The following is a 26,000-nucleotide window of genomic DNA, read 5'->3' as shown; positions in this document are numbered from 1 at the left end:
ATGAGTAAGATTCTATGTTAAGTCTCATTTCATTTCAGCCATTTTCTGCAGCGGAGACGTACCAGGGAAAGCCAATAGGTGGCAAACTGTCGCCTTCCCTTTGGAGCCTGATTTGGACACATCAGGTCAGGCGGATCTGTCTCTAGCTCTTGTTGCATGAGCAATTTCTTGGTGCTTATATTGAACAGTAGGTGGGAGTTTGACCTTTGGATCTCCCTGTAGTCAGGGGACAGTCCAAACAAAAACTAGCATCGTTCAGCTTCACAGAAAACACCGACAGATATGTGTAGTTCAACAAAGGAAGGAAATAAGGAGCGTGCACTTCCACGTCAGTCCGCGGAAGCTTCCACGTCTGAGGGATAAAGCTCAGCTCACTTCGCAAATCGGAATGCAGAGCAGCACGGAGCCCGGTGGAAATCAGAAATGGCTGCGATGGAGCTCCGGCCGCAGCAGCACCGCAGGGTGGGCCGGCTTCAGCCACGCGCAGCCGGGGGCTGCCAGCACAGAGGCAAACGTGCGGGAAAGGATCCGCGCGGAAACCGCGGTTTCGCTGTAGGAAAAGCTCCTCTTTTAGGCACGGCTCTGTCACGGCTCCGCGCCCACAGACGAGGCCGTCCGTGACGTCACGGCCCGGCACGCAGTGACGTCACAGCGCCGCAGTGCGGCACAGCGCGCGACTTCCGCTCCTCTTGGGCGTCACTTCCGGTGCGGCCCAGCGAGTCGCGCCGTCGCTTGGAGACGCGCGCGGTGACGTCAGAGCCGCGCGTCGCTGCCGGGCGGCTGGGGGGGGCGGGGCGGAGCGGGGCGGGCACTGCGGCAGGTAACGCGGCGGCGCCGGGCCCTGCGGTGCTCGGGGCGGGGGTTCGCTGTCGCCCCGTGCGAGCTCGAGCGGGTCCTGTGAGGGCGCGGCGGGGAGGCCCGGCCGGGCCCTGTCGGTTCCTCCCGTGCCCTCATCGCCGCTCTCCGCTCAGAGGTCGCGGCGCCGCCATGGGGGAGCTGTTCCGCAGCGAGGAGATGACCCTGGCCCAGCTTTTCCTGCAGTCCGAGGCTGCGTACTGCTGTGTCAGCGAACTGGGCGAGCTGGGGAAGGTGCAGTTTCGCGACGTGAGTAACAGCTGCGGGGGGAGAACCGCCCGCGCCCCTCCGTGCGGCTGCGGACCCCGCAGAGCCCTCTGCTCCCCCCTGTACCCCTCGCTACCCCCGGTCCCATCTCTGAGGGGTCCTTGACACGAGAGTGTCGTTGAGGAAATGCCTTTCTCTTGGCAGCTGAACCCGGACGTGAATGTGTTCCAGCGAAAATTCGTTAATGAAGTCAGGAGGTGTGAAGAAATGGACCGAAAGCTCAGTACGTTCCTCACGCGTCTCGGTGTGCCTGCAGTGCTGCAGCTTTTGTGGGGAAACAAGTAATGCAGTTTCAGCCTCAACTGTGTTAAAAGGCAAAGTGTGGATTGGAGAGCTGGAGGCTCCTTCTGTTTGTCAGCCGGTCAGAGTGCCTCCAAGGATTTCTTTCCTGGTTGAAAAATAACCCAGTCACACCATCTTGTAGGTGAAAGGACTCGCAGATCAGCCTATAGGTGTGGGTTAAAGGAGTGATAACATGACGTTAAAGTGTCTTTTCAGCTAATGTTAATGGTACTGTCTTTCCAGGATTTGTTGAAAAGGAGATCAAAAAAGCAAATATTCCTATCATGGACACAGGTGAAAACCCAGAGGTGCCTTTTCCACGTGACATGATTGACTTGGAGGTAATTATGTGTCTTAAGACCTAAGCAGTGTTTGACCTTAGATGAAAACATGTGACATTAACTCCATTGATAGATATCTGTTACATTTAATGGCAGTCATTCATTACCCATAGTCCCCAGTCACTGGAAATGCTACCTCACAATCAGATTGGTTTTAATTCACAAACACTGTTTTGGTTTCTCATTTAGCCATTAACAGCTAGGTACTTTGACTCATTTGAATAAGTGAAATTCCTGAAAACCACTTGGTTTTGGTAGCCCAAAGAGAATGTCACAAATAGTCTGTATGCATTAGCAAACTGGGGGCAGCCTCCATAATCATATGCAAATGGCATGGGGGTGAAAAGCTGCCTGTCTGTGTTGTTGTAATGGATTTAATGATGCTTATTTATTGAACTGCTTTAAGGCGCTTTTTTTTTCTCTTCTCCTTTTTCCATCTTGCAGGCAAACTTTGAGAAAATTGAAAATGAGCTGAAAGAAATCAACACAAATCAGGAAGCTCTGAAAAGAAACTTCTTGGAGCTGACAGAGTTAAAATTTATACTGCGTAAAACTCAGCAATTTTTTGATGAGGTCAGAATATCGGGCGTGGGTCAGCACTTGGGCAGCAGGTTCTCCCCTCTCAAACTACCATTTTTATCCTCAAATATATTTTTAGTTGTTTTGGACAGCAGATTCATCTTCCTGCTTTATCTAAGAAAGCTTCTCAAATTATGTTCCATTTCTCATGCACTACACATAGTTACCCGTGATTTGCCTCTTTAATTTTTTTTAACTTAATGGTTTCGCTAAAAGCGTTAAAAATGAAAGTACTAGTAGTTCTTAAAGCACATTGTCAGAACAAAAATTACGGTGAGCTTGAATTTCTGTGGAATTTGTACAGATAAGCAGTGGTGCCTCACTTACACAGAGGTGTTACTGTCAAACTTTAGTGTTTGAAATGTTGTGTGGAGATTGTTCATTAGGTCATAATAGAAAGTTCACTGAAGGTAGTGGATTTATTTTTAACATGTTGAGTGTCTGATTGAGCCCCTAAAACTCCCAGAGGTAAGTTCTAGAGAAAAACAACATTTAAAATCATTAACATTTTGTCAAACGAGGGCTGGGTCAGAAAGGGGCATCTCTGGTGTCGTTCATGATGCAGTGGCCTAAAGCCTGAATGAGTGAAGACTTTGGTCCTTCATCTTAAAGCAGAAGTATCTCAAAACCCAGGGAGTTTTCTCAAAGTGCTCCCGTGCATTTTTTTAGAGTGGTAAATACATGTTTTTTGCTGAGAACGTGTCCAGTTTCCTCTAATCAAGAGTTCTTAATGGATGTGGCTCGTGGTATTCACAAAAGCTGTGATCAGAAGGAGCTGGGCTCCTGCAGACTTCAGACCGTTTATCTGACGTTTTTTTTTTTGGCTCAGGGAGCTGCCTGTTGAGGCATTAAGGTTGTTCCTGAGCCAAAACAAGCCTTGGTTGCTGCTGATGTAGATACTGTCCATATGATCAGTTGGTTGCTCATGGGATTTGTTTCAGTACTAAAAGATGTCTTCAAGTGTTGAATGCCCACCTGGAAGTTGCTGAGGGTCTTTTTGATTTGTTGAGGATGTCAAAACTCAAACTGTTTCTCTTCACACTGTAAACAGTGAGCTGAGTGTGAGCTCCTGACCAGCCCAGGACTTCTGAGCCTTGTGCAGTCCTGCTTATTCTCAAACACAGAATGCTTCACTTGTCATGCTGTCATTTACACAGTACCTTCAACACTTGAAGACTTCAATAAGTTGTAATCAAGATTGTGCTATTCATAGTAATAAGTTGCACAAGAAATGGCTTACTGCTTAGTCTTTATATTTAGCATTTGCTGTCTGGAGTTTCTGCAGTGGGGGTGGGAGGTTGTGCAATTCTTTCAGTTCTTGTTGGCGCAGCCATTTCTTGTTTCAACGCACCATGTTGATGATTATGCTCCTTTTCTTAGTCTTCTTGTCTTTGCTTATGAAGAACAGTATGGGCTGGAGAGATTTCTCTGAAAGTTTTGCCATAAGCATCCTAGAGTGTGAGCGTAAAAGAAGACTGGAAAAGTAATGGTTAATGGCATGCAGTCCCTGACTCTCTTCCCTCTGACTCTTCTCATCACCTGCTTTTTTTCTGTTTATTTCTCATCTGTCATTTCTGTCTGGGCTCTGGGTTAATTGCTAGATGGTGAAATGAATCCCTTTTAGTTCTTGTGAACATTGACTTCTGTTTTGATTGTCTCCTGGAAGGGGCTTGAATTGTGTGGTGCTGTGGGCAGCAGTCCAGGGCTGGCACAGAGCAGAACTTGAATCGACAGCATAGAAAACTAAACTTCTTTCAGACGTTGAGATAAAACGTGCTGATGGGAGTGCACACTGGAACTGAACGTGACCTGATGTCACAATAAACAAAACAAAAAAACCCAACCAAAAAACCTTCACAGTGACTTTGATGTTTCACTCACTGCTGGTGGCAACTCTTGCTCAAAGGACATTTCCTAGAGCCTCATCTTCCTGCACTGTTTCTGGACAGCACTTTCATTTCCTTACAGTCTCAACTTTTTATTCATTAAATCTTTTAATGCTGGTAGCGTATCCTTCCAGAACAGAGCAGACCTCACCACGTCATTTCCCTTCTAGAAAGAGTATGATCATCAAATACTTGGGACACAAACTGAAAGCACATATTGTTTTCTTTTTCATACAGATAGTTCTTTTGTATGGAAGTTCTTGTTTAGTGAAGATAGTCTAGCCATTTTTTTTCCTAAGCTGTTTTGTTTGGTGATTTTGTAAGCAGAACTTCTCTTTGTTTTGCGAGGTGTCCCAGGTAAAGGACACGGCCTTAAGAGGGGCAGAGGTAGCATTCAACAGTTATGCAAACTGCTCTCTCAAGTGAGGAGGATCCAACTTTTTCAACACGTGCTGACATTTTTTGTTCTGTATGCTAAAACTAGGCTGGCTCGTGCCTCACCAACGCTATCAGAGCATCTTGCTGACTGATAAATACAATACAAGCCTCTTGAAATCCTAACTTTGTTTCATCGTTCCTCAACACCCTGAGATCTTAATGTCAAATGATTGCTGGTGTGTTTGGTGTGTATGTTTTCCTTTGGAGTACCAAACTTTTGTTGTGTTCACTGTGGGGAAAAAAATATATATATATGTATTCATGGAGCTGTTTGATGCTGCAACAAGTTGACTTAAAGATGAATGAACCAGAGCTTCATTTACCTTTCCAAAGTAAATTAAGGGCTCTCCTACTTTTGTAACATCTGTAAGCTAAAGCCACTGAGCTGCATTTCATCAGCCTTGCAAAAACTTTCAGTGATAGTGAGTGCTTCTTATATGGGAGGAAGTTAAAATGTTGCAGAGCTTTGCTCGGAAACTGTCCTGAGATTGTTGCACAGATGAAGAAAATATGCTGTGCTGACAAACTTGCTGCATACTTTTGCAAAGCTGTGCTGCATGCATGCATGCATTTTATGTGTTCTACTGTCAAACTCTACCTTCAAGTGTATTGTAGTGAGCTCCCCAGTGCTGCAGTGAGGAAGAGCTGTTTACAGAAGGTGGAATTTGACTCTCTGTGCTAAGGGCTCTATTCATTTCTCCATTTCACTATATAAGCTGCAGAGGTAGAAGTAATTGTGACATGGGGTTCTGGGTGAAATATTAAGGTGGTGCACAGGAGGACGTGGTCTGAGCATCCTTCCTGCTCAAACTGCTGACTCTTACAAGCTACATTCCCAGGAATTCCAGTCTGCAAATTCCTTGCAATGAGGAACTGTGCAAACTATGTCCTGTTTTAATGCTTAGCTGATCAGAAATTGAATAGCATCATCAGACTGCCTTAAGCAATACACCTCACATGTCTAGAATAATAAATACAATGGATAGGAATAAATATCTTGAAGAATAACTTTTTTAATCACTTTAAGAATGTCTTTAAGATGGAAGTGCTGTGTTTTTCCAGGAGGGGGGATATTTTACAGCCAATAAAGGACAGTTGTTACCTGGTGCTCATAGATCTTGTGCAGATTCTGACTGCATCACAGTGATGTGTCAAGAAACAATCTGTCAAAAGATTTTCACCTGATTACAAAATGAAAAGGGTATTGCCATGTCTTTGAGACGTGGCAGAATGCAGACTCAGGTAGGGTGCATACATCGTGACTAACTGGTTATAGAATTGTGAACTTGCAAAGTGGAAAGCTGCCCTAAGGTTAGATAAGCTGTGGAAGTTTAGATGAGCAACAACCTTCTGCCTGTGTACCAGACTGTTGTGCATGTAGGTGTAATTCCACAGGCACTTGTAAGTGCCTTTGGCATCTTGAGCAGAAAGTGCTCAAACAGGGCAGTTTTTTTCTCTCCATTTAAGATGTAAGAAAAGATGTATAAGATGTGTCATTGTTTGGTGTGAAAACAGAATGGCTCTTGGGAATGTAACTTGTATTTAAAACATAAGTTTCTTGGAATTCTACCTTTCTTCAAGCTTATATATCTCACAGCCTGCTTGTTCTGTTGCAGCAGCCTTCAGACCCATCCTGTGTGGGAGCTTTGCTTAGCCATTCCATTTTTTCCTCTCGTTGTTTTCCTTGTATGGTTTTTTGCTGTCTTGTCTATTATCTGTATCCTCTTTCTGCTGTTTTGTTCACTCTTTTTCTTTTGTCTCCCCAAACTATCTCCTGGTTCCTCGTTCCCTGCATGCCACTAACTAGTTTCATTAGATGTTAATTGATTTGTGAATTCAGGCTGAATTGCATCATCAGCAGATGGCGGATCCAGACCTGTTGGAGGAATCTTCTTCACTCCTGGAGCCAAGTGAGATGGGAAGAGGTGCCCCGCTTCGGCTTGGGTAATGGCAATCTGTGCTTTCCTCTGTGACGTGATAACATAGCTGACTTTTGGGCGTTCTGCAGAGTCTGCAGTGATTTGAGTGCTGTGGTTGCAGGATTCAGGCTGGTGCTTGAAACAGACGAAGGGCTGACCTAAAACTGACTGTTGGTCTGTGTTGTTGCCCTGCATACGTGAACTTCACGCGGCATGAAGTTTCTCCCTACAGGAGGAATTGTACTAGCCTGTTCCTTGTAAATCTGTTCTGTTTTGCTTTTTCAGACACTGAGCTCTCACAGCTTTGTTGGAACCAGTAACTGTGGGCGTGTAATGCTAAAAAAACTGTAGTTTTGTGTCTGTCGTGGTTAGGCCTAGTTCCCATGACAAGGGAGTGAAGGGAGCCACGGACTGCTGCTGTCAGTCTTTAGGGTGCCAGGTGTGTTCTGTGAGTGCAGGGCTCACGCTGTCCCCGTTCCAGGTTCGTGGCAGGAGTGATCAACCGCGAGCGGATCCCCATGTTTGAGCGCATGCTGTGGCGAGTGTGCCGAGGGAACGTGTTCCTGCGTCAGGCAGAGATTGAAAACCCCCTGGAGGATCCTGTAACGGTAAAGTTACCGTCGTGTACCGTGGCAGAAGTCTCAGATGTGTGAGAGGATGCACTTACAGTTTTGTGCCTCTTGCCCTCCATGAGCTCCATGCAGGCAAACGTTTGTGTTGCATCTCTTGGCAGTGCTCACAGCGTGCTGGGCTTTAATGCAATTTTTTTTTCTGTGCTATTAAAAAAAAAAAACAAAATCAAAGAGAGATTGGGCTGCAGCAAGGCATAGGGCATAGTTACTTCTCTGGCACAAACATGCAAGTGCAACTTGCAGGAGAGGCTCTTTCAGACATCAGCCGTGCACGGCAGCAGTAGCTGATTTATTATGAACTCAGAACTTTCATTTTTCTTAATTTCTTAACCAGAAAATTAAACGTTCTCCTGAGAATTGTTGGCTTTATTGCAAATGCAATTAGTAAATCTAGTAATCGGGCTGCGTTGCATAGTGTTCTCTCTGCTTGAATTTGTGGACAGTATGCAAATTTTTGAATCTTAAAGTGTATAAGAAGAAGGGCTGCATGAAGACTGCACTGGAACAAAGACAGGCGTGTTGCACTCAGTAATTGCCTCTGTCTCATGCAAGGCTCCCTTGTTCTCTTGTCCCAACTGCTGGTAGTTGACCTGTCAAATTATCTGTCAGCAAGGAGAGGCTTTGTTCTTAATGTGCAACACTTCCTTAGATTGAGGTTACACCTAATGTAATTAATTTTTAAACATTATGGAAAGATTTCCTAAGTAAAGTAGAACAATAACTTGTCAACAAATGCAGGAAAGGGGAACTGGCTACCAACACAAAAACAGCTGTGCAAAGAATGTGCTCTTGGACTCCCTGGAGAAAAAAGTCCACTGAACTCCACTTCATCTTTTTTTTAGTACACTCTTTTCACTTGATTCTGTAGTCAGCTGCCTACAGAAAGTGGTGATGTACCTGTTTTGTTGCAACCCTACTCTTTTGGCAGTTTTCCCCAGATTTTCATGTTTATTGTATGAGATAGGGTAGATAATCTAGAACAATTTGCTTCAGTAACACAGATAGAGAAGTAGTATTCTGTATTGAGGCTAAGAAGCCCTGACCCCAGTCTCTGTGACTTTCTGTGTGAAGGTGCATCCTTGACTCGCTGTACAGTTCTGATCTCTATGTGTACAGATTCCAATGAAGGGGAAGTAAGGCACTGTTGTAATTTGCTGTAATGCTACTATTTGGAAATAGCTGAGCTATTACAACACGCCCTTTCTTCTGTTCTAGGGGGACTATGTGCACAAGTCTGTATTTATCATCTTTTTCCAAGGTGACCAGCTGAAGAACAGAGTCAAGAAGATCTGTGAAGGGTATGTGAGTTACTTGGAAGTCTCGGGTACCTTGCTGCATAGAGAAGAACACTTTCAAATATTTAAAACATATTGAAAAGGTTTTATCCGCAGTTTTCAGCTCCTTGCCCTGTGATGACTGTAGGAGTACATATTCTGACAGCAAATATAATGCTCCATATGTAGCTGTGTCATGTTTTACAGTTGCTCTGGCTGTTCCCTAAGCCTGTAATGCTCAAAGCAGACAACTGCTTTGTGTTAGAGAATGCCTAACAACAATGGAGTTTGTGCTGAACTCTCAGACCTGTCAGGATATCAGCAGTCAGCGTTGTCACAGGGGAGACCAACAGTGACTGCTTCCAGCAGCAGCTGCATTGGTGTGATAGGAGCACCCTGAACTGGGATGGCTAATCAACTTCATAACAGAGCTTTTGAGACAGTGTCAGTACAGGGAACAGAGGTGGTTTCTTTTTTTCTTTTCTGTATTCAACTTTTGTTTTGGCCTTAAGCAAACTTCTATACCCATTTGATTTAAAGACTGAAACTGTGCTTGGCAGCCTTTGCCGGTGTTAAGATGCTCCTTGCTTTATTTCTGTGTTTAGTCTCAGCCATCTGTTTCACTGATGGGTTAACGTCTCTCCCATCTTTGTTACTAAGGTGCTTGCATGTCTTTCAGATTCCGTGCCTCCCTCTACCCATGTCCAGAAACACCACAGGAGCGGAAGGAAATGGCTTCTGGTGTCAATACCAGAATTGATGATCTCCAGATGGTAAAAATAAACAGAGTCAATACTTGTTTGTTTAATTAATAGTTAATCTCATACTTGGGTCCTATTAAAAGAGGAGAATTGTTTTGGCCACATTAAATAACCATATTTTCAGCTGAGGGTGGCTTGAGACCAGCAACTGAGCGCTGCAGGAATGCTGCTTGTTGGCTTTCTGCTCAGACATTTTCTTTTGCAGACTTTAGAGAGGTGGTTTGATCTTTGTGTGTGTTGGAGCAGTTAATTATATACATGTAAAAACAGTGTCAATATGGAACTGAATACCAGGGAGCAGAAAGGGACGTGCACGAGTAAGAAGATACTGTGCTTCCAATTCTGAAAGCATGCTTGTGTAATGGCCTGTTTCATCTGCAAGAGCTTAAAAAACATTTTCAAACTTGTCTCCATGTTGTGGTAACGCTGCTAATTTTAACCTATCAAGTTTTTTCTACCTGTCTTTGTGTTTTCACTTTTTGCTTTCCTAAAGAGTTTCTGCATTACAAATATACTGTTGTGCAGCAGCCTAAATGCTTGTAAAAAGCCATCAGCACACAGAACTACTGAGTGCCAGCTCTGAAATATTTGACATTTGCTTCAAGGAGAAAAGGCAGTGTGTCATAATGCAGAAAAATGGGAAGGACCCAAGATGAAAATCAGGAGAAAGTTCAGGAACTAGAAGGAAAGATAGTTGAGTTTGAACAGCTTGTTTGATACAGAAGCCATATCAGGCTGGAAGATTTGTGGTGCAGCTGTTTAGTAAAGTAGATAAGAATGCAGAAGCAATTTGTCTATTAAAATTCAGAGCTGCATGAGATAGCTGTGCCCTGTGTCCTCACTTTCCCTTGAGTCTCAGACTTTCCAGGCTGGGAATCTGACTTTGCCTGAGATAGGCATGTTCTGGTTGGAAAACACTCTTAATAGAATTAGAATAATAATTAGAACTCTTAATAAAACACTTCATTCTTATCATGAAAAAGAAGTCTTAGATATCTATATCTGTATATTTTTTAAGATGGTGTATACCTCTCCTGCAGAGCTCTTCTCTGCTCTTTTAACCTGGGTGGAGGAAAAAATGTTCTCTGTTGTTCTCTGAACAGCTTAGCTCTTTGTTTGAAATACCATTTGAAATATCCACTGACCTTGGGGTTGGAGGAGGAAAGTGTCAGACTATACCTGGAAAGCAGCCCTAAACCCTTCCAACAGAACTCATTAACGTGGAGACTAAAGCACATATTGCACGCATGTGGAAGTCTTGTGCATGGGATGGGGGCAAGGGCTTATTCATCCGTTGTCTGGCAAATAAAGCCTGTCTTGTTGGTCAGCTCTAAATCACTGTGCTCTTTGTATGCTACAAGTTTTGGCTGACAATTTTGCCTTGTCTTTGTCTCTCTTTTCCATGAAAGGTGCTGAACCAAACAGAGGATCATCGCCAAAGAGTTCTGCAGGCAGCTGCTAAAAATATTCGGGTCTGGTTCATCAAAGTTCGCAAGATGAAGGCCATCTACCATACCCTGAATCTGTGCAATATTGATGTGACACAGAAGTGTTTGATTGCTGAAGTCTGGTGTCCCGTAGCTGACCTCGATTCTATCCAGTTTGCTCTCAGGAGAGGCACTGTGAGTAACTGCTGCACTGCTGCTGTCTTCTTCTGTTCAAGCAGTCAGGAACTGTCAGCAAATGCAACAGGAATTAATTGATTTTTCTGGAAACCATCCCTTTAGGCTGTTTCAGTCAGTCCTACCAGAGGGCAGTTTATCTAACATGCATGAGTCGTGTGGCTCATAGGTATTCTGGTGAGCACCTCGCTTAGTTACAGACGTGTTGTGTAAGCCTTCAAGTACAGGAACATGCTGTGATAAGACACTTTCCTGTGTTGGAGTCATTTGGTGCATTTGGGTAAACCTAGCTGTGCTTTGTAGTCCTGCTGTTTTTGTACCCAGTGGAACTTAAATGAATGATCCAGAACATAAGCAAGCTCACTCCCTCTGCTCAGATAAATAATGAAGAGTTGGGTGTCTTAAATCTTTTCATTTGCTCTTCAAAAAACAAACAAACAGTGTGTATGTATGTGTGTGTATAAAATATGAGAAGTATTTATCATTATGTGAAGTGGAGAGCAGAGGAATATGGGTATACTTCATCAGGCAAGCAGTCTACAAAAATGGAAGCTTGTAGTTTTCCAAACACTAGCAAGAAATAAAAAGAAATAAATGTTTTACTCTGTCTTTGTTGCCCCACAGATGTTTTCTAATCCTCATTTTTTATTTTTATTTTTCCAAAACAGGAGCACAGTGGTTCCACTGTCCCATCTATTTTGAATAGGATGCAAACCAATCAGACCCCACCGACATACAACAAAACTAACAAGTTTACTTGTGGCTTTCAGAACATTGTTGATGCTTATGGCATTGGAACTTATCGGGAAATAAATCCAGGTAGATCCATACTTCAGAAAGCAATGAAGTAACTTTTAGTCTTGGTGTTTCTCCACCTGGACTGTCCCTTGTGAAGATTTCTAATACAGTACCTAACAGCTTTCAGAAGGAACAAACTTGGGCTCACACTGCATGTGAATTGCACTGTATTAAACGTGGGCTCGGTCAAATGCCGTGCAGTAGCAGTGTCTTTCTCTTGCAGCCCCATATACGATCATTACCTTCCCGTTCCTGTTCGCTGTGATGTTTGGAGATTTTGGCCATGGAATCCTGATGACTCTGATTGCTGTCTGGATGGTGCTGAGGGAGAGTCGTATTCTGTCGCAGAAAAGTGACAATGAGGTAAGGAGACACAGCTTGCTCAGCTCTGTGTTTAGTATTCAGTTGTGGCTGGATTTACTGGTATCTTTCCCCTTGTTACTCCTTGAAACTGTGAAGCATGTAAGCAGAATGCCAAGTCTGTATGCCACAGACTGAGCAGCAGCATTTCACAGAAATGGTCAATTTCTTTGTTTCCTTTCAGAAATTTGTAGGAAATTATTTCTTTCAGTGTCTGAAGGAAATTGTTTATCAGGTGCAGCTGGGCAGCTAAGCTGCTCTACGTGAATCACCCAAACCTGACTGAGTCATAAAGGCTTGCAGTCATTGGACTTCTCCCGGTGTCTGTGTGCACACAGATGCCTGTGCATCTCCCTTATTTTTTTGTTGTTCAAGACAAGTCTGCCTTGCTCCGGGCTTGAGTTGATAGGAGATGAATCAGTACATGGAAAGAGCATGGAGAAAGCTGGAATGGAACTAAGCAGTGCTGACCCCAAAGTGATGCTGCCAGCTGGGGTTTGCATCCCTGCATGGAGTGCAATTTATCCTCCTCAGCTAATTAGAGATTCTTGACATGCAGTCATGATACCTGCTTATCCTCTGTATTCAGGTCCTGTTCTTGCAGAGTTACCTCTTGCACCCTTAATCCCCCCCCAAAATAGAGACTGTGCTCTTGCTCCATGGGTCAGCATTGCTTGTTCTGCCACTGTCTGATTCTGCTGTTTTGTTTATATGAGAGATCTCCCTTGTTCTCATGGACTTTCTCCTTTTTCATATTAGATGTTCAACACTGTTTTCAGTGGTCGATACATCATCCTGCTGATGGGACTGTTCTCCACCTACACAGGCCTCATCTATAACGACTGCTTCTCCAAGTCTCTTAATATGTTTGGCTCATCGTGGAGTGTCCGGCCAATGTTCTCAAAAGCCAATTGGTCGTGAGTAAATAGTTCTTAATTGAATGTGCTTTAATTGAAGTGTGATAATGACAAGAAGGTGATTTGTCTTTCACCAGGAAAAAAAAAACAAAAGAAAAAAACTTTTGAACTCAGTTTCAAGAGGAATGGGAAGAGGAATGCAAATGTGATACCTATCAAGTTTCAAACTTGCTTTCAGGGAACTTGTAAAGATGCACTTTAGCACCTTTCCTAACAAACCTAGGCAGGTTTGTTACTCGTTTGGCAAATCTTTAGGGCCGCATGGGATCCTTGAAGCTCTTTCATTTTGAGATATTCTTCCTTGTGAGAGCAGGGAATGCCACTAGTATTAAAAGAAGGTCAGCGCTGCTTGTTGTAACATTTATGTATTCTACTTACACCCAAACAGGGATGAACTGCTGAAGACTACTCCTCTGCTTCAGCTGAACCCTGCAGAAGCTGGAGTGTTTGGTGGACCCTATCCCTTTGGCATTGACCCGGTAAGAAATCTTTCTTCCTCTGCTGTCCTGTAAGAACATCCTGTGTGTAAACACAGAAGAATCAAAACTTATGTATAATTTCTCGTTGAAATGTGTAAACAGTTTTTTTTTTCTGTCAAGATAACAGCACTCTGCACTCCTTTCCTGCTACTTTTGCCAAAACAAAAACAGGCAAAGTTTGATTCCCGCTCTGGTGGTGGGATCAGTAAGGGCTCTTATCAGAAAGGTTGTCTGCTGGGTTTTCCTGAGTAGATATCTGTATGGCAAACACGTACTGTTCAGCTTACATGGAACATTTTCATTCTTTTGTGTTTTCCTTTTACTCAGTGTTTCCTGACTCAGTGGTGTTTTTTTCACAGATCTGGAATATTGCCAGCAATAAACTGGCCTTCCTCAATTCATTTAAGATGAAAATGTCTGTGATTCTTGGCATTATTCACATGCTCTTCGGTGTCATGTTGAGTCTTCTCAACCACATGTAAGTGCTTTGTTCTGCTCTTCTGATGGGAGAGGAGAGAGAACTCTCTGGTTTGTGTATCAGTTTAAGATGCAGAAACCCCAGACCTTAACCTTCTGACTGAAGGGCATAGTAGTTATTTCTGTCCATGTATGTATAACTATATGTGTCAAGTAATTAACTGTGTTTAAGTCCTGGCTCTTAGAGAAATGCTTACCCTCTGCAGTTTTGTTCCAAAACAGCTTTTTCCTGCTCTTTTAAAGATTTTGCCCTGCATAGGACTAATGCAAACTAAATGTAATCTTAAACTTTTTCCTTTTTTTTTCTATTTTCCTGTAGATATTTTAAGAAGCCACTGAACATATACCTTGGATTCATTCCAGAAATGATTTTCATGTCATCACTGTTTGGATACCTCGTTATTCTCATTTTCTACAAGTGGACAGCCTATGATGCTCACACATCAAAGGAAGCCCCAAGCCTTTTAATACATTTTATCAACATGTTTTTGTTTTCCTATGGTGACACCAGTAACAAGATGCTTTATAGAGGGCAGGTGTGTACTGTTGCTTGAACTGCAAGATCAGAGGTTCTTTGTGATGTTAAGTCTTTGACCTTACAATAACTGTAAAACCAAGCATTTAGTACTTTGTGAGAGAAGGAATGAGGCACTGTTTCCAAAGCCTGACGCCATGTAATGTGGAAGAAAAACAGAATTTCTATGCAGAGAATTTATATCAGTCTGAATACGTCAGCTCTAGCTCCAGAATACTTAGATCCAAATCAGCAGTGAGAAGTCAATAGGAATATTGTCCTGCCCCTGTAATACAGTGCCTCTAAGCTCAGCAGCACATGCTAATGCTGTTTGCAGGATCTTTTGGCTTTCTCCCTAATCTAACTAGTGTCAGTGCTACCTGCTGTGTGCAGGCAGTTGTGGCAGCAGCAGGCAGGTATTGAGTACACGCATCTTGGAAGAGAGAGTGTTGGTGAAGCATCCACATGCGCTGGGAATTCAATCATTCAGTATTGCTTGAGACTGCCTGAAGGGGTTTGTGTAAGAATGGACTGCCACTAAATCACCTGAGGCTTGTTTCTTTTACAGAAAGGACTCCAGTGCTTCCTTGTGGTGGTGGCATTACTGTGTGTGCCATGGATGCTGGTAGCTAAACCTCTGGTCCTTCGTCACCAGTATTTAAGGAGAAAGCACTTGGTGGGTGACTACCTTGTATATTTTCAGTATGAGAATTAATTATAATTGAAAAGCTGTTTTCCACCTTATCCTTGGTATGTGGGCTTACAGAGTATTACAGACTTGTAAAGCCACTCTGAGCATTCTTAGGCTTAGAGGCAGGTGGGCACTACTGGAGACAAAGCATTGACTGCCTGCTTCTCAGACTGGATCCAGCATCAAACCAGCTTTAAAAGCCCTACCTGCTGGTAATGATAAAAACAATAAAACCACCTTGAGCATGGTCAGCTGGTTCAGAGACACAGTCTTACTGGTTGCTGAATGCACTTCTGGGCCTTTGCTAGGGTGATGATGTAAAAGCAGTGAAGTTAGCTTTGCTGGCTTATGGACTGAATGGCCATCTTTGTTAAAGCAGTTCAGATGGTTTAAAAAGAAAAAGATAGCTGAAGTCTTATTTCTTTTTTTTTTTAATGTGAGAGATTATCTGCTGGGGTAATCTCTAGGTTCCCAACTGTATTGTAAAGAATCTTCTTCTATAAAATGCAGGAACTTGGCACGTGTGCACTGGGGATACTTGAAAATTCTCCCTGCATGTATGGCAGATAGCTGTTAGGATGTGAAGTGAGTCAAAGATCAGTTCAGTTACAGACACTCCCTCTCCCTTCTCTGACCATCCTTCATCCTCCCATGTCCCCTCCATTCGTCTCCCTTTCTCTTTTTGTTTTCTTCCTCCTCCCTTTCTTTTCTTCCATTCACTATCAGGAAGGGCAGCCCGTGGAGGCCCAGGTCAGCACAGTCCCGAGCGAGCAGGCACTAGAGGCAGCAGCGGCTGCAACAGTGAGTGGATTTACAAATCACGTGATGGATTTATACCGAATTAATGAGAGAGCATGAAATGTACCTGAATTTCATAAGTGAATGACTACTGCACCTTTAGGGTGAAAGACACTTTCTCTTGGAAAGAGCAAAGTTCAGCAAAGTCGATGCATTCTGGAAGAACTCCCAGGCTGCACGCACAGAATGCAGACACGTTTCTTTGCAGGACTGTTGCTGAAATCAAAACCTGCAGAGCAGCACAAGAATACCTTGCTGCCACGTCCCCCCCCCAAGTTAAGTTCCCCTTTTTCCTTTTCTTGCATATTTGTTTAAGCTAGAGTAGGATTTTTTTCATTGAGGCATTTTTGTTTACATTGTGTGTTCCCGAGCATGTGAGTGATGGCCTCCTAACATCACAGCAGTAATTTCTGGGTTTTTGGCATCTGTGCCTGTGTAGAGATGGACTTAAAGCTGCTGTAATGTGGCTGTGCGCAAATAAGTAATAGAAAGCCCTTTGGTGTGAAAGCTTTCTGGAGGAGGGAAGGTTACAGCAGCTCCAGAACTTTATCCCTTCCCCTGTACATTGCATTCCAGATGGGTTTTAGTTCTGAATGCTACCTCTCTAACAAGCTTAAGTCCTTCAAACTGTGGAACAAATTGTACTTTGTGTCAAAGGTGATTTGAGGACAACTTCTTTGCTGCTGGCTCATGTTTCTATTAGGAAATTTCAAGTAGCCACACAGTTCAGTTCAGTAAAGACAGTGCATCTCTTGTGCATAATTCATCCAACATAATAAGTGCATCCCATAAAAGAAGCTGTGAGTGAAGATGTTTGCTTGAAGTGTAGCTGGAGCTATGAAGCTGGTTGGAGCTTGGCCAAATCTTTAATTCCTGTCTGATATTTTGGGTAACCGTGTAGTTCAGCGTGACACAGAAGTAAGCTTTTAAGAACAGATCAGCTGAAAGACTTCTGCTGGCATGCCAGAGTCGTGCACTGTGAGAGCAGACATCACTCAATCTTCAGCCTCCTTGGTTCGTTTTGTCATCCCTAAACTTACTGTTATTACTGCTGCCACTGAGCCTGTTCACATTCCATGTCACAGATGAACCAGTGCAATCCTAAAGCTGAACTTGGGGATTTTGTTCCCATCTGTGGGATTTCAGTTTGCTTCTCCTGGTAGTTCAGGTCTTCGTGGATTGTCTTCAGATCAATCACAAGCATTTTGTGTCTTTGGAACATCTGGAAGGAAGTAGGAATCCTGCTGTACAGTGCCACTTGCTGAGCAGAAATCCAAAAATAGTGCTGTGCCAGTCAGGCCTTCGTAGTCTGTTACACTCTTACTATGCATAATAGTTCAGCTTGAGAACACAAACATGGTGAGCAGTTTTCTGCATCCTTTCTTGGCTGTGACACTGCACGGAGGAGGGAATGTGCCTGCCATAAACCTCACATTAACTGTGCAAGGACTGCAATCAGGTGACAATCTGAGGAGATTCAGATTGGTTTGTGGCATATTCTTTTCTACTCAGAGAGTGTGGTATATTTATGGCTGTCAGACATTCAGTGTCAAAACAATTATCTATAAAAGGAACTGCTTGCACAACTGAGAGTTTCCATGTGAGGGAAAGTCTGATTTCCCATGTGTATGCCTGATGTGGTGTGTGTGTGAGAGAGTGAGCTGGTTCTGCTTTGAGTCGCCGTGATGTGACTTGTCTCATTTACAACAACAGTGATGTTTCACTCGGTTTCTGAGTGCTTGTTTCACAGCTGCTGTTGTGCAAAACACTGGTCTGTTCATATCAGTTATAGCAAACGTCTTCGTGAGAGATTTGGCATTTATTTTGCTTAGGTTTGCAATAACTTTATAGAAATGTATTGAGTATTCATTCAGACTCTTTTTCCAGCCCTAGCAGGATTCAGCACCTTTTCCATCCAAACTAAGAATTGTACATCTGATTAAACCTGGGCCTTAATATTTTGTCTTCTTCTGTGAGCCACTGCTGCTGCACATGGAATCGTAAGAAGCATCTGCTGTCGTAGTAAACCACAAACAACACCTTTTCTTTTTTCTTTTTCTTTGTGTATTAGGGGACACACAACTTCGGTGGGATCCGGGTGGGCAATGGACCAACAGAGGAGGATGCTGAGATCATCCAACACGATCAGTTATCTACCCATTCTGAGGAGGGGGAGGAGGTAAGCACCTAACTGGGTTCCAAGTCAATGCTCTTGTGAGCAGAACATGCTAGTTTGGCTGTATTTCTGAGTTGCTTAAATAGCAACATTCTTAGTGAATAGCAGTAAAACACTTCAGCCTTCTGGTCATTCCCAGGACTTCAAGGGTGGGAAAACACAGTATAATTTTCAGGCAAAGGGAAATTTAGCTCTGTCTGCCTTCATGAGAAGGAACCACTGTCTCGCAGGCTGCGCAGTGAGAGCTGCAGGGTGCTCCCAGGTGGCACAGGTTCTGCCCTGGCTGAAGTGCAGTGCACTTGTGCTGTTTGCTTCTCCAACATTAGCCAAAATCCAAGGCTGTTTTTCTTCAGTAGTGAGATCTTTCTGCATTCATTCTGACTGCTGGGGGTTACATTAGCTGCTTTGCCTTTCTGCTGCTAAAGAAGAAAAAGGAGACTTCATCTCTTTGAATTTGGGAGTTGTTTGCCTCCCATGTAGCGCATGTGATTTGTTACTGCTTTACTGCCTCACGTTTAGGAGAGAATTACTGAATGTGCTCATGATTAATGTTGTGTTTGAGACACTGCACTAAATGTGAACTTATGTTTTCAAGCCTGCAGAGGATGAGGTGGTAAGACTACAGCCAGCTTTGCTGCGTTCATGTGTATCTGGAACGTTTCCCATTGGTGTAAACCATGCACTGAATTAAGTGTTATGTCACAGCATCTCCTTTTCCAAAAGATCTAGCTATTGACATGCTGCAGGCCATCTTTAAACTGTCATACAGTGTCATGCCCACTAACAGACCTTTGATTACTTCATTTATTTTGTTTGTCTTATCCCCTGTCTGCAGATCTCTTAGTTTACCCAGAAAGCCGTTCAGCCAGAAGTCTGAAACTAAAAAGTTTATGCTTATAAACTTCCAAAGAAGTCTCATTTGTCTTATGTTGTGTCTTTGGTAATTCTGCATTGCAACAAAACATTTAAAGCTGGTATGTGGTCTTTTTTCCCCAAACTGACTTCCATTTTGAGGATGATACTGCTCATTGCCAATGAGAAAATACAGCAAAACCGGTCCAGTTTCTGTGTAGTTCAGCAGTTTAACCAACCAGTATTTTTATGTTAGAAGAGAGACTCTGTTCTGAGAAACTGCTCATTCACAAATACTTGTAACAACTATGAGTATTAAATAAGCGTTTTTAGGAACTCTTTTGCAGAATTTATTGCAGGTGTCAGGCAATCAGGGAACCAAATTTGTTAGGAAAATATAAATTCTGTGAAAGTCGAGTAGCTTTGCAAGAACAGTGCTGTCTTAACAGAACCACTTCTGGCATAGTTTATGCAGAAAGTGAACATATGCTGTATAGATCCACGTGGAATTGGTGGGATGGGGGAAACAGCATGCTGCTGTACCTGTTAACTCTGTATCCCTCTGGGAAAGGTGTAAAACCACAGATAACTCTGACAAAGCAATCCTGCTGAATCTTCCAGCCCTGAGTGCAGTGAAGGGCTCTGTTCAGCAGTTGTGTGTGGCTGTGAATTGTCATTGCTGAAATATTATCACATTCCATTAATTGCACACTGGTGTGCAGTGTGTGCTGGGGGGTGGCACCGTTTGCCAGGACAGTTTTTACTAAAGAACACTGCAGCTCACACTCTGCAGAGAAAGAATTGCACTTCTGACAGCTTGTTTAACTTGGTTGCTTAAAATATTTACTGCCCTGTGTACACTAAGGGTGAAATAAGAACACGAGAAGCTCGCTGCGCGTGCCTGGAATGCTGGTTGCTCCATGTCTTTAAAGTACCACGTTGATATGAGCAGTTTCTGAAGCACAGATTAAAGCCAAGACGTAGAGAATGCCCTCACAAGGTGAACAATAAGAAACTGTCCTTCATGGCAGACTTTCTTAAGATTTTTTAACCATCACTTCAAAAAATCACCAAGGCACAGAGACTTAGGAATTGTATGGATAGGACTTTTTCAAGACTGCTTCGTGCTTTATTTTTGCTTTCAGAGAGGATAAGTCTGTATTTTGCAGAGTGTTCTTGGTCATTTCACAAAGGTACGCTGACCTGGAGCAGTGTCTCTTTTCTTGTAGAAGTACATGCAGTTTACTGGTGAATTCATATGAACACCACCTTGTTGCTGTACAGTCTTTTCCTGGTGGAGCCAACGGCTGAATTCAGAATACCAGATTTTGTGCAATAGGAGATTGATACGATTGTTTTCAAGCTGCAGCAGTGAGCAGTCACTCTACAAAATCTAGACAAGAGAATTTGGTTTTAATTCACAAAACTGACATGCTAAACCAGGAGAAGACAGTATCAGTGTGTAAGTTCCAACTCCATGCCCTTGGTGGTAGCGCCAGGCCGTGTGCCAGCCCTGCCTGCCCGCACATCTCGCAGCTTTCTTCATTGTCTGTGTTCACTTTGCAGTTCGACTTTGCTGACACTGTGGTGTACCAGGCCATCCACACCATTGAGTACTGCCTGGGGTGCATCTCCAACACTGCGTCCTACTTGAGGCTCTGGGCTCTCAGCTTAGCCCACGCACGTGAGTACTCCTTGGGGAGTGGAAATTGAGCTCAGCATCACTGATCACCTGGAGCTCAGCTCTGCAGTGTCAGGCACTGCTGGGGAAGGGCAGAGCTGTGCAGTACCAGGCGGTAATTGAGTGGAAACACCAGTATCTGTGTGCACAGCACCCTGGATCTGGAGGGATGGATGGAATTGGAAGCACTGAATGAGGCAGAGGGCTGCCGACCACCGTGGGCAGCGATGTCCTGACATACCTGCCTGCAGAAACTCTTGTCTCTTCTAAGTTTTCCACTTTGTTATGGTGGAAGGGTTCTTCTCTACTTCAGTTTTTGCTGTGTGAGAAAACTGCAACTCTCTCTTCTTGTTGGATGCTCTGAAATGAGTCCTCTCCTCTCTCTTCTCCTGGCAGAGCTCTCGGAGGTGCTCTGGACCATGGTGATCCACACTGGGCTCAGCGTGAGGAGTCTGGCTGGAGGCTTTGGCCTTTTCTTCATTTTTGCTGCTTTTGCTACCTTGACAGTAGCAATTCTCCTGGTCATGGAGGGCCTGTCTGCTTTTCTCCACGCTCTTCGCTTGCACTGGTGAGTTACAGGAGTGCTCAGAAATCATGAGCTCACTGTGGAAAGGAGTCTGATGTCACGTGGGCTATCTGGAGAAATGCACATCTTCCAGAAGATTGTGTTGGTTGTTACGCAGTGGAAGCGAGGGTATAAAATTGGGGTGGTGGATAATAACTGTGGTTATTATTGGTCACGTTTGGAAGCGCTAGATGCCACAGCTCTTACCTGAACATCCTACAGATGATGTGCTCAGGCAGCAGAAAGTCTTTGATACGGTCACAGATTTCACTCTTCTTTCTGGTAATACAATGCTCTCTCCTGATCATAGATGTAAACCTTGCTTAGAAATTGTGGAGAGTAGCTGAACTCTGACTGAAAATAAGTCAGACCAGAGCTTTGTGAATGATGGGACGGCAACCCTGTGCTGGATGAATGAATGTGCTCTGGCTTTCAGTAGGATCAGGTTTTCTTCAGTCCTTGGGTCTATTGCCTGGCCCTGTTGCTCCTGGTAGGCTGAGAGAGCAAAGTGAAGTCACGTGAAGTTCAGAAGGAGCTTTCTGTTTTGCTGAAATTGAAGCAAAACTCGTTCTGAACACTTTTTAAAGTCTCCTAAGTGGAAAAGGAAGTTGTGCCTTTTGAAAACGAACCCTTTTTTGCACTTTCCCCCACCTTCTCGGATCTGGTAACTTTGTCCCTTTGCCCTCTTTGCTGAAGGCCTATTTGGGTGTGCACTGAGGTGCTCTGGTATGTCTCTGTAGCTGAGTGGGTGGAGATGGGCCAGGAAATGCAGGGCTGTAGCCATCTTGGGCTGAGGGAGCCCATGGGGGGGAGGGGGGGGCTGCTGCTGAAAATGGCTGCTGGATGGTGCTCCTGTTTTTCCTGGCTTCCAGCCTAGGAATCTTCATAGCAGCCACTCGAGTCCTTCGTGCTGGCTGGCGTTTCCTCATCCTCATTCTGCCATCACTGTACTACACAGTTGCATCAGTGTGAAAAGAGTTCTGTACGCCCTGCCCAATATTACTGCTAACATCCAAGAAGAGCAGAGAGTGAGCAGCACTGACTGTATGTGGTGTCCTCAGTGTGTGCAGATTAATAGGTTTTAAAACCTTGTTCCTCTGGAGCACAGTGCTTTGTGGCACATTCTGCATAGCAGTAGGTAAACATTTCTGAATGCCCTTCCTTGACAGACTGTTTCCCTTTTTATTCAAGTGGGCTTAGTTAAGAAAGTGTGTTTTCTTGGTTTTGGTTTTTTTTCTGAAGATATGAATTTTGTGTTAATAATCACAGACTGCACTTAAGGATACTGCTGACAAAGCATCTGAATCAAGTGTGAGCGAGAGCTTACAGCTCAGCAAAGAGAGAGCCTTTCACGTTGTCTATTTGTAAAATGTGATTTAAAATGATCTGGAAACGTGTAAAGGGAAGATGGATGCATGAATGGCAGGCAGTGAGGAAAAAACAGCAGTGAGCACACAGGTGCTATGCAGAGCACAGCAAGGCCTCGTTGGGCACTGCAGAACTGAAGCTCTTCAGTCATATTTTCCCTGACCATGTTTCGAACTTGTAAAACTATAACTTGCATTCTCTAAGATAGAAGCTGCTCAAGCTGAGTCTCTGAAAAGCAGGCTGAAGGCAGTGCTTCAGGCTGTGTGTGATGTGCTGGGATTATTTTGGGTTTGTTTGGCTTTCCATTATCAGTGGAATGAAGAGTGCACCTGCAGTCGTTCAAAACAACATGTTGTTAACATTCCTTTTTGTTTCCAAACCTGAAATTGGTAAATTTCCAATGGTAAGTGTTCCTTTCTTAGAAGGAAGGTGGTGGTGGGGGGGGGGAATAAAACACAACTGTCCTGGGAAGAGTGGATCGGATTTTGTGGCTCTGGGACAAGAGTCATCTGCCTGCAATGCTGAAGGTGTGGTGGCTCAGCCTCCCTGGAAAGGGGCACTGGTAGTGAGAGAGCAGATGCTTCCAAGAGCTCTGCTGATGAGTCCCAGTGAGGAAGACTTGCTGGGTGCTTTTGCAGAAAGCGTGCATTCCTTCTGCAGGATGGGTTCTTCTGGGGCATTTTGGGGTGGAGAAAGCACTCCAAGTGCTGCCAAGGTTGTAATTCGGTATCAGAGTTCTGCTGGGCTTTGGTAGCTGTCTGAGCTGTTCCCTTCATTGCAACATCACTGTACTGAAATATAGTTCTGTTGGTTTTTTTCTTTTTTAGCAGTCTGGTTTGACATTGCTGTTTGTGTTAATGTATCTTACCTTTTTGTTTTAATCTGATCAGATACTCTAATAGAACAGAGACAGACTTTGTCCAAAAGGAGCAGATTGTAAGTGGATGCAAAGCAGGTTCCCAGCATTGTCAGTTGATGCAGAAGTACAACTTCAGTGCAGCTGTCTTCCAGTGTAAAGCAGTATTTTAGGCTTTGCTTTAGGCCCGATTGGGTCATCCCTGGGAGGTGTGTGCAATTCATGTGGACTTGTGACAAACATAAGTGCTTTTTCTTTACCATGTGTTGCCTGAGCTGTTTGACACTGATTCATACATTGAGAGGATGAGCTCAGTCCTTTGGAGGCAGTGACACAGATCTGAGATGTCTCCCCTGGCTGCAGCTGGAGCTGCAGCTCGCCCGCTGCCTCTCTGTTCTGAACAGTGGAGTTGGGAAGTGCTGTGGGTCTGTGCAGTGACAGCAGAGCAGATTTCAAGTGCAACAAATGTGGTCAGCCTCAGGCAACCATACGAAATAAATAAGAGGCCGCAGTTCGGTGGTGCCCTGGCTGGCTGCTCCCAGCTGTAAGCTGACCCTGCCCTGCGTGGGCAGTGCCCCTGGCCTGGAGCCCCAGGGCTGTTATTTTCTGGAGGCGTGGGTGTGCTGGGGCCGTGTCCTGCTGGCAGCTCAGCTCCACACCCACTCTCCAGAATTTTAGTTATTTTTCCTCGTAAAGGTCAGGAGCCCGGGCCTGTTTCAGTGCAACCATAACAGCATTGTGCTCCTCCGAAAGGCCATCTCCCTGTGCAGGATGGAGTGACCCATGGTGTGTGAAGCTGCTGCCGTTTGGGGAAACCTGTGCACAGCACCCTGATCTCCAGGTGTGTGGGGGGTGCCTGCTTCTGAGCCACTGCTGGCCTCGCACGTCAGCACTCCACTAAGAACCCAAATACCAAGTAGGAATTTACACTGTACTGAATGGAAGTTGGGTTTCCTGCCCAGCAGGCATCCCTGCCTCCGGCTGCTTTCCACTGGGGCTGTGAGCTGCCTGGTTTTCCCAACAGTTTGGGAATTCTGTCATTGTCTGCTGTAAAATCCGTGTGGTCGCAGTCCAGCAAACACTCAACCACTAGTACAAAAACATCTGATGAGAGGTGCTTGTGTTTTAATGCCAACTTTGGGCACCATTTCCAGTCTGTTTATTTACTGTGCAGTGCTGTCCATAAATTCTTTTGCAGAACTTGATCAGTGTTGAGAGGCTCAGTTCAGTACACAGACAGCAAGTGTTCCTGGAAGCAGCAATTTCTGATGCCAAAAAGGGACCTCGGGCTCTGTGTGTTCCTCTTGACAATTGCAAGAAAAACACGAGGATGGTCGAAGCTGTGGCACTCAGTTAAACCCTTTCACTGGTTCTCCAACCTCACAACAGCTGCTCCTTGAGCTTTGGGCATCCAGCCTGGGCCAGGTGTAGCAGGGTCTGTCCAAAAGGCGCGTTCAGATGTCAGGGTCAGCTGGAACAGTTCATCACTGGGGTTAAAATTGCATTTACAGTGGGTTCTGCGTGAGTCAGATCCCCAACCATCTGCCTCTCGTTTCCCTTTGCTTATGGAATGGGTACTGAGTCACAGAGTACTCATGGAGATTATCAGGGTTCCTGAAAACCTGGCGTGTGTTGGCAGGGAGCCCTTCCTCCCACACGGAAAGTCCTGCTCATCCCCGGGATTCCTCTGCAGGGAACTCTGATCTTATCTGCAGCAGCAGCAGCACAGCGTGTCGGGGAAAGCGTTCTGAAGGTTTCAGTCCTGAGCTGTGCTTCTTGCTGGCTGCAGTGCCAGCCACTCAGGATTTTGCCATGATTCTCAATGTGGGAAAATGAGTCTTTTTCTCCTTATTCCAAACTGTGTTCTGAACTGCTGTGCAATTTGCTGTCACTTGGTCAACAGAGACTCAGTGTTTTTATGGGCCACGCAGTGGAAAGTCTCTTGTGAGGCTCATGAAATGCTGTGCTTGTTTCTGCTGCGAACCACGGGACTCTTTGTTCTTTCCCTATTTGGCTGTTGCTGAGCATTGCAGATCTCCAGAAAAAATCTTTATTAACCTGAGTTTGTTAGGGGAGCAGGCGGGGACGTGGAGCTCCACATCACACGATGCTCAGGAGCTGTCACGTGCCCTTAAACCAAATGCAGCAAACAGAAGTAACCGGCGCTGAAGTCAGCTCAGCATCACGCGGCTGAGTTTTGCTGCAGCTAAAGCTGACCTCTGGTGCTGTGGTGTTGCAGCAGGCCCTGTGTGATGCTCAGCAGCAGCACGGTCAGGGAGTTCTGACTGCTTTTGTTGCTCCTTTTATTGCCCGCGGGGTGGGATCAGAGTGCCTCAGCAGTTCTGCTGTGCTCCAGAAACATCAGTGGGTTTTGTGCCAACAGATGTGCTACGTGGTAATATTTCTCCTTAAAGCTTTACTTTTTATAGTCAGTGAACAGCTGCTTGCTAATCTCTGACTCCTATGGGAGAGCAGCCTTCCTAACGAGCAATTCCTCTTTTATTCCCTTGCAGGATTGAGTTCCAGAACAAGTTCTACACGGGGACGGGGTTCAAGTTCCTCCCATTCTCCTTTGACACCATCCGTGAGGGGAAGTTTGATGATTAGCAGTG

At 44.6% G+C, this 26,000-nt stretch overlaps 2 protein-coding genes across 4 annotated transcripts in view; both read left to right on the top strand.

Moving 5' to 3' along the window:
• The window catches only part of TUBG1 (tubulin gamma 1), a 195,331-nt gene that overhangs the window by 137,005 nt on the left and 32,326 nt on the right, over positions 1-26,000 (top strand). The gene's annotated exons all lie outside the window — the stretch shown is intronic.
• On the top strand, positions 988-26,000 carry ATP6V0A1 (ATPase H+ transporting V0 subunit a1). 3 transcript variants are annotated; one of them, XM_065749124.1, is made up of 21 exons: positions 988-1,104; positions 1,267-1,345; positions 1,648-1,745; positions 2,190-2,318; positions 6,489-6,592; positions 7,049-7,175; positions 8,415-8,497; positions 9,153-9,246; positions 10,644-10,856; positions 11,525-11,675; positions 11,878-12,017; positions 12,774-12,931; positions 13,320-13,410; positions 13,770-13,888; positions 14,207-14,423; positions 14,970-15,077; positions 15,819-15,893; positions 17,962-18,069; positions 20,485-20,602; positions 20,996-21,167; positions 25,902-26,000. In XM_065749124.1, the coding sequence occupies exons 1-21, from the start codon at positions 988-990 to the stop codon at positions 25,993-25,995; spliced, it is 2,595 nt and encodes an 864-aa protein (XP_065605196.1). In that variant the 3' UTR covers positions 25,996-26,000. The 3 variants fall into 3 exon arrangements, with proteins under 3 accessions (XP_065605196.1, XP_065605195.1, XP_065605194.1); XM_065749123.1 differs by lacking the exon at positions 15,819-15,893 and having other exon boundaries at positions 6,510-6,592; XM_065749122.1 differs by lacking the exon at positions 15,819-15,893.

This window comes from Cyrtonyx montezumae, unplaced genomic scaffold (assembly GCF_038088225.1).
Source record: "Cyrtonyx montezumae isolate F1298 unplaced genomic scaffold, pur_monq_1.0 scaffold_58, whole genome shotgun sequence".
Classification (NCBI taxonomy): Eukaryota; Metazoa; Chordata; class Aves; order Galliformes; family Odontophoridae; genus Cyrtonyx; species Cyrtonyx montezumae.
Note: the sequence above shows the minus strand (reverse complement) of the source record. Positions and strands in the feature narration are given on the sequence as shown.